Source organism: Phocoena sinus, chromosome 3 (genome assembly GCF_008692025.1).
Source record: "Phocoena sinus isolate mPhoSin1 chromosome 3, mPhoSin1.pri, whole genome shotgun sequence".
Lineage (NCBI taxonomy): Eukaryota > Metazoa > Chordata > Mammalia > Artiodactyla > Phocoenidae > Phocoena > Phocoena sinus.
The window spans coordinates 96,035,382-96,049,408 of NC_045765.1; the positions used below are offsets into that span (position 1 = coordinate 96,035,382).

At 36.3% G+C, this 14,027-nt stretch overlaps 1 protein-coding gene across 13 annotated transcripts in view; it reads left to right on the forward strand.

Moving 5' to 3' along the window:
• Window positions 1-10,554, forward strand: part of TTC37 (tetratricopeptide repeat domain 37) — an 88,831-nt gene extending 78,277 nt beyond the window's left edge. For 12 of the 13 annotated variants that reach the window (XM_032625823.1, XM_032625822.1, XM_032625825.1 and 9 more), the window contains 4 exons: window positions 1,085-1,237; window positions 6,016-6,146; window positions 7,921-8,044; window positions 9,757-10,543. In XM_032625823.1, the coding sequence (XP_032481714.1) occupies window positions 1,085-1,237; window positions 6,016-6,146; window positions 7,921-8,044; window positions 9,757-9,831 (483 nt within the window). In that variant the 3' untranslated portion in view covers window positions 9,832-10,543. Of the gene's footprint in view, window positions 1-1,084; window positions 1,238-6,015; window positions 6,147-7,920; window positions 8,045-9,756 lie in introns of all 13 variants that reach the window. The other variant, XM_032625814.1, reaches the window with a different exon arrangement.
• The last annotated feature ends 3,473 nt before the right edge of the window (window positions 10,555-14,027 follow it).

Consider the following 14,027-nt stretch of genomic DNA (forward strand, 5'->3'; position numbering starts at 1 on the left):
GTTTTGCATTTACATGTAAATTGTCAATTACCCTTACTCTCCCCGCCAAACAAAAGTCCTACAGAGATCTTGATTGGAATTACATGAATCTATAGTTTAATTTTGGGAGAATTGACAAAGTATTACTATTGAGTTTCTCTATCCATAAATGTGTTATATTCCTCCTTGTTTAAGCTCTGAATTTCTCTTAGCAGTGTTTTAAAATTTTTGCAATAGAGGTCTTTTACATTTTTGTGTTAAATTTATTTCCGGGTAGTTGATTTTTTTTGTTGTTCCATTGCAAGTGGTATTTTTTTCTGTATGTTGGTGTCAAACATTTAGAAATACCGTTGATTTTTATATACTGACCTTCCAGAAACCTTGCTAAATTCACTTATTCTTTTGAAATGGTTTTGGGTTTTCTGTATACACAATTACGTCCTTTGCAAATAATGAAGTTTTACTTTTTCTTTCTAATATTTTTATGTTAAATTCTTTTCTTGCCTTATTGCACTATTTATAGAGCCTCAATTACAGTGTTAAGCAGAGTGGTGATAAGGGAACATTCTTGTCTTATTCTCTACCTCAGATAGAAAACATTTGTAATTTCATAATTATAATTTTTGCTTTAGGTTTTTGTAGGTATTTATCAGTTTCTAAAATGGCTGTCCAAATTATGTTTCAGATTAAGGAAATTCTTTTCTGAGTTTGTCAAGAGAGATTTGTTTTTTATCATGAATGAGTGGATTTGGGATGGGGGCCATCTATGAGAATGCTTCTTTGTCTTTATTCTGTTAATGAGGTAGATTGCATTGATTTTCAAATGTTAAATCTGTAATGTATAAAAATTATATTGCATTTTGATTTTGTTCCTGACTTGCCATCTTGGGAGACTTTTTAAGGCTTCAGACTGGATGTGGCTGTTGCCAATAGAATGGGCAAGATGGCTACCCCTTTTTTGACCTGTGATTTTTGATTTGGAGGCACAAAATTTATCAATAATTAAATTAAAAATTTAGTTTCATCAAAGTTTATTGAATTTGTTGGAAGTAGACTGTGTACGAAACTAAAATCTTTTGGGTTCTTTTCTCTTGCTGTTCCTCAGTGGCTGGCACACATATATCAGTCCCAAGGAATGATGGGTGCTGCAGAGATGTGTTATAGAAAGAGTCTACAAGTAGCATCCCAACAGGGCAGCTGGAGTGGGAAACTCTCAAGCCTGTTGAGACTAGCACTGCTTGCATTAGAAGTCTGCATGGTAAGATCATGTTATAATTATGATGTGAAAAATTGATTCTTTTATTTTTCTTTAAGATAAAAGCTTTTTACATAGTGATATTCCATTGAGTTCCTATAGTTTCATCACCTTCTAGTGTGGTCTTCTCATAGACTTTGTATTTGGGCTTTTTGATGGACATAAGAGTAACATAACATAAACCTATAGACTCTAGCAGGACACTGTCAGTGTTTAGGGGGAGAAAACAAAGATTGCAATTTTTAAAGTTGAATTATGGCAGAATATACATTTTTGTTTCTTGGTGATTTAAGTTAGAATGAACCCAGCTACTCATCAGTGACAAAGATACCAATAATTAACATTTTAGTCATTTCTTAGTTCAATTTGACATTCTGTAAGAGGGATTTCTTGTAATTTTTGACTTGATATGTTTTCTGATACCAAGGTAGGTATATTAATCTAGAAGTCTTATATACTAGTGTGGAAAACTTTTCAAGATAAATATTTAAGTGGATGCATGGAGGAGCAAACTCCAGAACAGTGTGTATGATATGCTATTCAAGTGTATATGTGTGTGGTATATATTTTTAAGAATATATATCTCTACATCGTGTGTGTGTGTGTGTGTACATGTGTGCATGCTAATAGGCACATGGAAAGATACAAGAAGATACAAAGGAAATTTAATGGCAGTTATTTTGGAGGATAGTACTTAGGGGTCTTTAAGGGATAGTGGAGGAGAATTTTTCATTTTATATCCTTTGATAGTGTTTGAATTTTTTATCATATGCATGTTATTTCTGTAATTAAAAGATAAAATGTCATTTTTTGTTTTGGAAGAAATTTCCTAGACAGGCCTGAATTAACTCATGCTTTTGCCATAGTAGTCCATTGCCAACGTTATTTACTTGCTTTAACTAGACATTTTGCCAAAGAAATATAAGAATTAGGAAATTTATTCAGCTTTGGTGCTATTACTGTGGAGCACGTTTCAGAGTTCCTTAGGTTGGGGCCATGTTTTGTTCATCTTTGCATCTTTGCTTTACCACTCTGCCTTATATATAGGAGCTCCTCCACCAATGGTTTTTGAATGACTAGACTAATAGTAATGGTAGTCAAATTTGAGATGATTTGGCTGGAAAGAAATGGTGGTTAATGGTAATTCTAGATCACCAAACATTTTGTTTTGTTTGTCTCATATTTATATTTAACAAAAGTCTTTGTGACATTGGCAGTCGGTGGGCTATGGAAGCCACATGTAGCACCTATAAATGCTCTTGAATATGTGAGCTGGAGAAGTCGATACCCTTTTAGTCTAACTTATTATCTGTTAGTTAAATATTATTAGTGATGTGGTTTTTTGTTTGTTTTTTCTTCATGCTGGGAAATTAAATCTGCCCTGAAATAAAATAAAAATAGCAATAATAATAGCAAACATGCAGAACACTTAGCCTGTGCTAGGTTCTGTTACAGTGCTTTATACATATTAACTTCATTAATATTCATAAGAACCTTATTTTACAGATGGGAAAATTAGCTTACAATTTAGTAATACCCAGGTATACCTGCCCCCATTGCCCCACCACTACTACCATCACAAAAGTGTTTTCTATAAGAGCCTTGGTTCTGGTTCTACCAGTTACAGCCTGTGAAAACTTCAGCCAATTAAGCTGTCTAGAGCTCCCCCAACCTTTTTTGGTAATAGTGGAGGTAGTAATACCTACTTAGCCTAGGTATTAGGAATATCAAATGAAGTTAACATTACAAATGCCTTTGTAAACTTTAAAGCACCATCCACATCTAATTTGCTTGTTATAAGATTTGATACCCAGCAATTATTATAAGGTGATGTCATATTTCTCTGGTAAAGAGCTGGCAGTGTGCAGAGGATAGGTATATTAAAATTAGACTGTTTTAAGAGAAGCTATTGTATGTGTAATAATATATGAAAAGGCTATTAAACTGAAAGTTTCCCCTGAGATATTAAATATCAGATTCCAAAGAGAAATATCAGACCAAGATACAGATTTCTGAAGTGTGTAGAAGAGTAACCTATAAGGAAGCTATAAAAGGATTAGAAGAGCAGAGTTGGAGGATTGTGAAGAAATCTCTCTGGAGAAAGCTGTTGCCTCCCCTGTCGTCCCCCTGGCACGTTTCCACACACAGATGCCCACCAGACGAGGAAGGGAGTCTCGCTGCCAGAGAGAGCGAGGCTTTGATGTGTGACCTCTGAGGTCCTGGAGGCACACGTCTAGAAGCACATGGACAGGTATCTGACACATGCCTCGGAAGATTTGGCTCTCCACCTGCTGGGAAGAGTTGCTCATGTTTTGGAAAGTGACTGCATGCTTCTGGGACAGAGGGGTCAGCAGTGGGTGAATCCCAAAAGTGTGTAGGAGTGTATGTTTGGGTACAAGATGCCCTCCATCTTGTGAAGGAGGGTTACTGCAGCGTGGGGTCAGCAGTGCTCCTAGAGCTTGTTAGGGCCAGGAATGAGTGATGCCAGCTGAGATAGTGGACTGCCATGGGAATTATCTTAGATCCTGACATGTAGAGCCACCTAGAGGAATGATGGGATCTAGCAGAAAGGAAGCTAAAGGTTTCCAGATTGCCATAGCATGTGAGGAGAGTAAGTGGAATAGTTCATTCACCCAGATTAGTGGAACTGCAGCTGAGCAGGACTGCTTCGTGGGTGTGCATCCTATCCTGTGCACCTGCATAGGCCTCCACACTGGGTTTAACGCTCTGCAACCGCCATCTTGAAATTCTTAATCATTTTGTAACAAAGGGCCCTGCATGTTTTTGTTTTTTGGCATTGAGCCCCACAGATTTCATAGCTGGTCCTGCAATAAGAGACTATGCGTAAAGTTGAGACTATGCGTAAAGTTGAGAGTCTCTGATAAAGCTAGGGAAAGTCTGGATGAGAAAAAGATCTTTAAAGATCTGTCAGGCCTAAAGAGCATCATCGTATGATGGCATCAGTCAAACTTCTGATATTTCAGTTGGTTCCTGAAACTACAGTTAGTAAGGAAAGGTGGGGGTGTCGGGCGGAGGAGCAGGCCACATGCTGCTCCCTGTAAGCATACCCTAGCTGGGAGCTGAGGAGATGGGAGTGGGATGTAAATATTACCTTTGAATGAAGATTGCCGTATTGAAAAGAGAACATTCTCATTAAGACCGTGTTTGTGAATGGATGTCAGAGTCATGGGACCTACTGTCATTTACATCCTTATTATATGAGGAAAAGTCTCCCTCATATAATAAATTTTAAAAACATAATGGGAGACAAAAATATACTTATTTTTCTAATCACATTGTTTAGTATGCCAGTTACATATAGAAACTATTATATCATAATATGGGCTAACCTTACGGAATACTTTATATGAATTCTTGGAATTTAAAGAGTGCATTATAAAAGCAACCAGTTAGAGTTTTGTGTTATTAGTTTTTAAAAACATATTAGGAGTAATTTTATTAGTATGGGCTTTGCCTTACATTCTTTTCCAGATGTACCCAAGGTGCCATTGCTCCCGTCTTTATGGAGAATGCCTCATTATCTGTGATCTCTGTTTTCATATTCATTATCCCTATGGCTTCCTCTTCCTTGGTTACACAAATTACTCTTGCCTGTGCTGAACTCAGAGTTTATTGCTCTAACATTTAAAAAAATAATTTAGTGTTTGAAAGTGACTGTGTATTCACTCATTATATTGACTTTATTAAAATGTGTATTCTAGATACCTGTAATTATGAATTCTTGGTTACAATTTGAGGTTTTCAATGGAAGATTTTAAATACATTTTTTTCCTTATGTAATTCAGTAGAGTGTTCACCATTTTGTTTGCAGTTACTGTTTCTTTGGAACTACTTATCTATGTTATTTCTGAGTCAGTACATACTATAACAAACTAAAGTTTGCAACCTAAGTAATGTATAGCTATCTTAACATTTTCCCCATGAAGTGAAATTCTTAAAATGTTTTTCAGAATTGATGACTTTGATTTATCTCTGATCTGCTTTGCACCTTTCTTCCTATATTGGGATTTTATTAACGTATTTCATTTCAGTCTTTCTTCTCTCCTTAGATAATTTTTGAAATGTGGAACTTATACACTACCAGTTAAAGAATCACATTAAATTGAGTTTTGTATATTTGGTAGACCAGAGGCTTAGTAATTGATAGATTTCATTCACCCATGTAATAGAATAGTGCATTTTCTTTTAGCAAATATTTTAGTGTTTTTAAAGTGATATCTCCTTTTTGAAACCTTCCTTAATCCCTGTCAGCCTTGTTTTGTAGTTCCATAAGGGCAGGAATCAGATTTTCATCATTTTGTAGAATTTTTATCCCTGTAGCATTTACATGGCAACTTAGACAAGTAGGCAGTCAACAAATAAGAGCTGATAACATTTTTTAAAGTAAACATGTCAGAACTTCCCTGGTGGCACAGTGGTTAAGAATTCACCTGCCAATGCAGGGGACATGGGTTCGATCCCTGGTCCGGAAAGATCCCACATGCTGCAGAGCAACTGAGCCTGTGAGCCACAACTACTGAGTCTGTGTGCCACAACTACTGAAGCCCGTGCGCCTTGAGCCTGTGCTCCGCAACAGGAGAAGCCACCGCAATGAGAAGCCCATGCACCGCAACAAAGAGTAGCCCCTGCTCACTGCAACTAGAGAAAACCCGCATGCAGCAACGAAGACCCAGTGTGGCCAAAAATAAATAAATAAATTTATTTTAAAAATAAATGCGTCAAATGTTTAATGATTTAATATTCGTATTTTATTTTTATAGGCTAATATTTCCAGTGATCACTGGCCATCCTTGGTTCAAGAAGCTACAACTGAGGCCTTGAAACTTTGCTTTTGTCCGCTTGCTGTCCTTTTACAAGCTTTGTTACAATTCAAACGCAAAATGGGAGCAAGGTATGAAGAATCTTTGTTCATTTTTTTCTTCAAAGTGTTTCTTCACTTTTAATCCTTCTACAAAACAAAGGTTTAGAATTAGTTTAACAAACTTTGATGTTATTCATATATATGTTTCTACTTTGGAAAGGCTGGTTCTAGTAACCCAGTAAGGAAGAAAATAAAGTCTTACTTAAAAAAAGTGATTTGGTACCCAGATATAGAATATGAGAGATTTGCATGACAGCATTTTGAGTGAAGAAGGCCTTGGAATTTTTGCTCTTCACTGTTTTAGGATGAGCCAACAATGTAAATGTGGATTCTAGAAACAAACAAAACCCAAAAGGCTCAAGTTGAAGGCTAGATTGACATAAATTCCTGCAAGGCAATAAGCTATGAAAAAAAGTAATAAATATTAAAAAGGCAGAGATATTATAAATAATGTGGTTTTTATATCTAGAAAATCTAGAAGCTTCACAGATTTAAATATAAAAATTTTAAGTTATAAAATTTAAATTTTAACAGTCTTTTTATTGGAAGCAGAGATGAGGTCAGAAATAAATTTGAAGAAAATTACTTAAAAGTCATATGGATGAAAAAACAGGCAAGAATATTTTTAAATTCTGAGAATATTTAGCTCTAATGGATATCACACATAATACAAAGCATAAGTGAAACAATGGTTTAGGAGCATATATTACTGAAACAGAATAAGAATTGTAGACATAGAGCTTAACACATATAAATGTGTGGCAAAGGTCACATCAATACCACAAAATAGGAGTGAAGGAAGAGATAAGACCTATGACTAATTAGCAATTTCAGCATCATTTACTGATATTTATTTATTTTTGCCACTTCTTATATGACTAATTTCACCAAGAAATGTTTTAGGCTATAATGTGAACTTCCTAATGAAGTCTTTCTGCCGAAGCTCAGTATACATGACTTAGAGAGCCTTAACCCCCAATTGCCTGTAATCTCTGTTAGCACCTCCCATAATTTTTATCACCACCCAAAATCAGCTCAAATAAACATACCGTCTAAGAAAAAGCAGTGTGCTTTACTATGTGATTCCTATGTAAAAGCATCTTCAGGGCATGTTCTTCTTTAGCTCCTACTTCAAACCAGTTGCTACCTACAAAATCTTCCTATTCAGCAGTTCTGAAGTTACCACAATTTGTGTTGTTTCTACCCATACAGAAGTGTTTGGAGCCATAGATGTTAGTAAATTTGGAAAGAAAAAATTAGAACACAACTGTAAATCAGCCTGTTATTACATAGGTTCATGTATTGTACACGTTCTTAAAAATATATACTAAAAGCCTGATATTATACACTTAGCCTCTAGTGTAGATGTTAAATATTTCTTCTTGTTCCACTCTGTATTATCTTTGCATTATTTATTTTCTGTCTACCTTCAAGAGGGATTAGAAGTAGAGTAGTCAGAAGTGCTCATGAAATAGGGGTCGTTTCCCCATTCTATTTGGAAAGAGCCTTAATTTACTTATTTGTAAAATGAGAATAATAGCAGCAACCTACCTTATAAGGTTGTGAATGTTAAATGTGACCATATGAGTAAAACACTTGGCATACTACGTAGCACACAATAAATACTTAGTAAATGTTAACCATTATTACTACCTTTTTCGTTACATGGATGAAAAAATTCATGAAGTAATCAGCACGTTGTCTGCAAAAGAATGAGAAAGATAATGTGTGTTTGAGACTAGTATATGAAATATCTTATATTAATTTATATGCTTTGGACTGAAAGTAAATATCTTTTTCCCAGAGAGACACGGCGACTTTTAGAGAGAGTGGTGTATCAGCCTGGGTATCCCAAATCTATTGTTTCAACAGCACGTTGGTACCTTCTGAGACACTTACATGCCAAAAATGACTACGAGCTCATTGATGTAAGGCATTGATTTTATTAAAGTTATTCATCTTGGACCTTGGTTGGGTGAGGGCTAAGGGTTGCTATCCTGTGCATTGTAGGATGTCTAATAGCATCCCTAACCATTCTAACCAATAGATGCCAGTACCATTGTCCTCCTTCCTCCACCCCGCTTATAACAACTGAAAATGTCTTCTAGACATTGCCAAATAATATCTGAGGTGTAACCACCCCTGCTTGAGAACCACTGATTTAACCTGTAGGAAATATATTCTCCTGATGTGCTATGTAGCATAAGAAAAGATAGATGAAGGCTGTGGGTTCTGGTTGTAGTATTTCTTATGACCATTGCAGTGGAGGCAAATAGATAGATAAGATAGGTTTAGATGTAGCAGAAATTAATGGAATGTTCATATTATCTTTGGAAAGATTATTTTACTTCTTATTGTCTTTTCTGTAAAATTCATATGACAATTTCTACTCCACTTCTTGTGGGATGGGTCTGGTTTCTAAATATATAAACATGTACAGTTGACTCTTGAAGAATGCAGGTTTAAATAAATGGTGTGGGTCCCCTTACACTTGGATTTTTTTCGAGAGTAAATACTACAGTACTACACGATCCTTGATTAGTTGAATCCATGGATACCAAGGAACTGCCTATTTGGGTGGCTGACTATAAGTTATATGTGGATTTTTGAGCATATAGAGGGTCTTCATCCCTAATCCACATGTTGTTCAAGGGTTAAATGTATGTGTGTGTGTGTGTATTCTTTTTAAAAAGGTAGAGTCTGTATGACATGTACTGGGTTAAAATTCTTATAACTTCAGCCAAGAGTTTTAAAAACACAATGAAAATTAAGGAGAAGCCTTTTTTAAACACCCCCAGACTTGGGAGATGGAGATAAGTGTCTCCCTCCAGAGCAAGGAATAGGCATGTTTACTGCCAATTATAAAAGATTCAAGTCTCCTAGGCGCCTAGGCTTAAATCTAAGGTTCCCCTTTTGTCAACCCACTGTGTATGTGGGAAACTATATGCATCCATCCATGTCACCCCTTTGAGACTTAGGAGGGGAACAGATGCAAATATGTTGATACTCATGTCGTTTGCTACACCATGAATGATAAAGACATTTGTCTCTGACCCAGGTGTCCCATCATGAAAGCTAACTTGTTAGCTTGCAGATAGAGCAACATCTCGGATCCTTCACAGTGTTTGAAAATGAACAACCAAAAAATGTTTTAGTAATCAAATGATAAACTAAAATGAAAGCTTCTAGTTTGTGGACTTGATGAAACTTATGGAAAGGTTCTTAATAGAGCTTAGAACCCAAGCCTTGATCCTAAGCTGTGGTTTTAAAGGAGAGCAATGTCATTTGAACAATTCTATGCATAAAATGGTCTTTTGGGGTGAGGGTTTAAAGGTGACAGTATTGTAAACCAAAGCCTCCAAACAAAACCTTTAACTTTATGCAGTGCTGGCGGTGGTAACAATCAAAATGTTGACATCTGTACTGTTGAGCATTTGAGTGAATTGTGCTTATCTCTGATGTTAGCTTTGTTAGAACAGTTTATTTCAGCAAAAATGACAGAAAGTTTGCACATAGTCACTTTTTCTTGTGTAGTTTGATATTGCCTGCTGCCCTTTGGCTTACTTGGCTTCTATGACTCTAAATGTAGGTATTGTTAATAAAGAAAATACTAACATTTCCTGTATATAATTTCCCACAGGTGCTGGTAAACAATGCCAAAACTCATGGAGATACAAGAGCACTGGAACTGAATCAGAAATTGTCCTCACAATAACAATGCTTTATTTTATAGTAAGCAAGCAAAGAAAAAGCTATTAGAGAGAATGAAACAAAGAATCAAGACTTTTCCCCAAAGCAACATTTAAAAAACTATAGTTATAATCATCCATTCCTTTTTTAAATCTAAAGATGTTTAAGTTCTTAAGCTAGGGGTATAATTTTCCATAAACTCTTAATATAACTTTAATTTGAAAAATATCTTTGATTTTGAGAAGTCTATAATGAAAGGAAAAACCATGGTTCCCTTAGTTGTTCATTAGTTATTTGTAAATCATTATTTTCTCTATCTTGCATGGTTCACCATAAGACTGTTTTTTGGTAATCCCTTACAATAAAGCCTTAATAGCCATTTGCTAAATAATATGCAAAAGGAGATTAGCACAATGCAGAATTGTATTTGTTAAACAACAAATTCAAAGATTTAATTCCTTCTGTGAATTCTAGAGTTCAGCAGACCAACTCATCTAAAATCCAGATAATCTTATAATCTGTTTTACTAGTGGTTCATCTTGGATTCTGTTGAAGAAGCATAATATAAATGTTTGGTGAATCTTAGACTGCTAATGGATATGTTTATGTAATTCAAAACACTCAGGTGTAAGGTTGCATGTAAAACATTAATGAAAAATTTTGGAAAATAATGCTGACAATATTTAACTGATCATGCAGTTCCTTCAATCATGATGAAAAGATGAACTTCCTTAAATAAAAAAAAAAAGAAATGGCTGTTTTGTTTTCTTTATAGTATCGATATCAGGTATAATTTCAGAATTTCAGACATGAAAGCACATTTTCCTATTTTATTTTAATTTACAAAATGCCCTTTATGGAGTGTTCTAATTTCATTCTTTTACACGTAGCTGTCCAGTTTTCCCAGCACCACTTATTGAAGAGGCTGTCTTTTCTCCATTGTATATTCTCGCCTTCTTTATCAAAGATAAGGTGACCATATGTGCATGGGTTTATCTCTGGGCTTTCTATCCTGTTCCATTGATCTATATTTCTGTTTTTGTGGCAGTACCATACTGTCTTGATTACTGTAGCTTTGTAGTATAGTCTGAAGTCAGGGAGCCTGATTCCTCCAGCTCCGTTTTTCTTTCTCAAGATTGCTTTGGCTATTCGGGGTCTTTTGTGTTTCCATACAAATTGTGAAATTTTTTGTTCTAGTTCTGTGAAAAATATCAGTGGTAGTTTGATAGGGATTGCATTGCATCTGTAGATTGCTTTGGGTAGTAGAGTCATTTTCACAATGTTGATTCTTCCAATCCAAGAACATGGTATATCTCTCCATCTATTTGTATCACCTTTAATTTCTTTTCATCAGTGTCTTATAGTTTTCTGCATACAGGTCTTTTGTCCCCCTAGGTAGGTTTCTTCCTAGGCATTTTATTCTTTTTGTTGCAGGCCCAAGTTCCTCAACACGAGTTAACACAGCTCTTTGTGATCAGATACCCCACTCCCCTAAAGTCTCCAGTGTTCTCTTTCCTGCTGACCCACCTCCAGCCATACACGCTTTAGGTTCTGACCGTGTTGAACTTCTTCAGCTCCTGGCATGGGCCCCATTCTTTTGGTCTCCAGGCCTTTGCTCAGGCTGCACCATCTGCCTGAGCCCCGACCTTTACCAATCAAGCCCCTTCCCCTCAGCTAACGTCTCTTTATACTTTAGAGGTCTCGATTTAGATACCCCTTCTTCTGGAAGACCCCTGTGCCCGATTGCCCATGTTTATGCTGAATGCCTCTCCCACGTGCTCCCATCACACCCTTTACTTGCCCAAGTATTTGCAAGTTTGATTGTTGGTCTTTTCCACTAGACTATAAGTTCCCTAAGGGCAGGGTCCATGATTATTTTGTTCTGTATTGTATCCCCAGTGCCTAGCACATGAATGAATGAAAATATAAAAAGTAGTATCTCAAAAAAGTTCAGAGGCCCCATTTATAAGGTAAAAACATGTATATTGTAGATCAAGTTTTTCCTTCTTGGTGTTTTTGGATGCTACTTGCTGATATTATTGGTGACACCATAGAAGTGAGATGATGTTTCATGAGTTTCTGCAGGAAAGGGGAGAGCTGATCGTGTCCAGAGCACTCTGGGAATGCTATTTCTTTGACCTTGAGCCTTATTGCGGTCCTGGCTCACAGGTGGTGAGCACATCCACCTCACAATGGGGCCAAGAAGGAAGTTACCTGGGTAACATAAGGTGAGGGATTTGTCCTTCATCTTCAATAGGGAAGCAAAATACTTTGAACATGCTCAGACATTCTCCTGTATTTGTGGGGGGAGAAGTCTCACATTTCCCAGAGGATTAAGTATTGGTGTTTGATAAAGCGCAATGTATATTGAGCTTCTCAAGGGGAATTGTTCATTTTTATCATCTTTTTGGATCTGTGGCAAAATAAATGTAAAAAGAGGGAAACCCAGTGCTCAGCTGGTCGTCCAAGCAGAGGTGAATTTACTGTGAAATGATGGCTCTTGAGTTCCAGGGTCCCTCACTTACATGAGCTTTACGTGTTGTAAAATTTGTATTTTAACTTCAGTAAGTCCATTGATTAAGACTACTCTTTCCACTCCCTCTTCTGCTGATGTCAGTTGACCCTGGAGTGGCGGTGGACATCTTTGGATCCAACTAAAGGGAAGTTCAGTTGGGGATACATTTGGGTTAGAGGGTTATATAGATTAATATGTTGTTCACAGTCACTTCTGTTTGGAGTTAAGTTGCTGCTGTCCTGAGGTAGCAATGGCTTCCAGGAATATTCCTACATACTACTGTGCCCACTCATCAGGACAGGATATCAGCAACAAATTAAAACTGTATAGGCTTTAGGCGCTACAAAATGTGTCTCCACGTTCTCACTAGGCATAGTTCTCAGGCCATCTAGAGTCTGCAAACCTCTGAACACCCCAACTTGGGATCCCAAGCAAGAGAATTCTAGCAGAGGATCCTTTGAGCCCCTACTCGCTTGCATTACATTCAGTTCTACATGGTTTTACCCTGTCAACACCAATACAAAGTAACCATTCTAGGAAAGCTTTTGCCTTGATCTTGCGCTATTATTTGAATTACGAGTTAGAGCATTTTTGCTTACAAGGAAAAAAAAATGCGTCAACATCTTTTTTTTTTCCTATCTATGGTATATCATCACAGCTTTTGTTGCTAAATGGGTAGAATAAATGTGGGTCTGAGTGAGATGACTTGGCTCTTGATCTGTGTGAATTTCTAATTTAACCCTTCCTGCAACCACTTATTTGGTTTATTATAAAGAGTTACTCTTTGAGCCCCGTAGTATATTTGTTGTTGTGGTTGTTTTTTAAAACATATTTTTACTGGAAACATATTATATTGTAATAATATAAAAGCATTAATAATTGCTTAATGTAGAAAGCAAAATTTTTCATAATTCAGTCACTGCTAGTCTGTTGTAAAGTCTTACTTTTTTCTTTGCATACTGTAGTATGTGTATTTTAACTTATTTTAAAATATTTTTGACACAGGTGGGATCACATCCATTTAGCTTTGCAACTTGCTTTATTCTCTTAAGAGCATATCTTGGATATCTTTCTGTGTTCTTTTTAAGTGTTGGATAGCACTTTTTGTTGGTGATATCATTAATTTAGTCAATCAGTTCCTTTTAATTCAGTAGTTTTCAGTTTTTTTACTATAAGAAATGGTGTTATAATGAGCATCCTTGTTCATATATCTTTCCACATTTTGGAATTCTTTTCCCCCCTGCAATATATATTTCTAGCAGTAGAATTCCAGGGTCAAAGGTTATATACATTTAAAAATGTTAATAGATGTTTCCAAATTGCCCTTTAAATTATTGTACCAATTTGTAGACTCTCCAATAATATGAGAGTACACATTTCTCTACAAAGTGCAAGACATGAATAGTTTGTTTTTATTTTTCATGATTTTACTGCCCAATACCAGGCTCTCAATTTAACATTTATATCTACAAAAGTTAGATATATTTTAATTTTATGGGAAACTAATTAGTGTTTTTGAAGTGCTTCTGAATTTAGCACCAAGATGAAATTATATTGGATGTTTTTTTTTTTTTTTTTATGCTGTACGCGGGCCTCTCACTGTTGTGGCCTCTCCCGTTGCGGAGCACAGGCTCCGGGCGTGCAGGCTCAGCGGCCATGGCTCACGGGCCCAGCCGCTCCGCGGCATGTGGGATCCTCCCGGACCG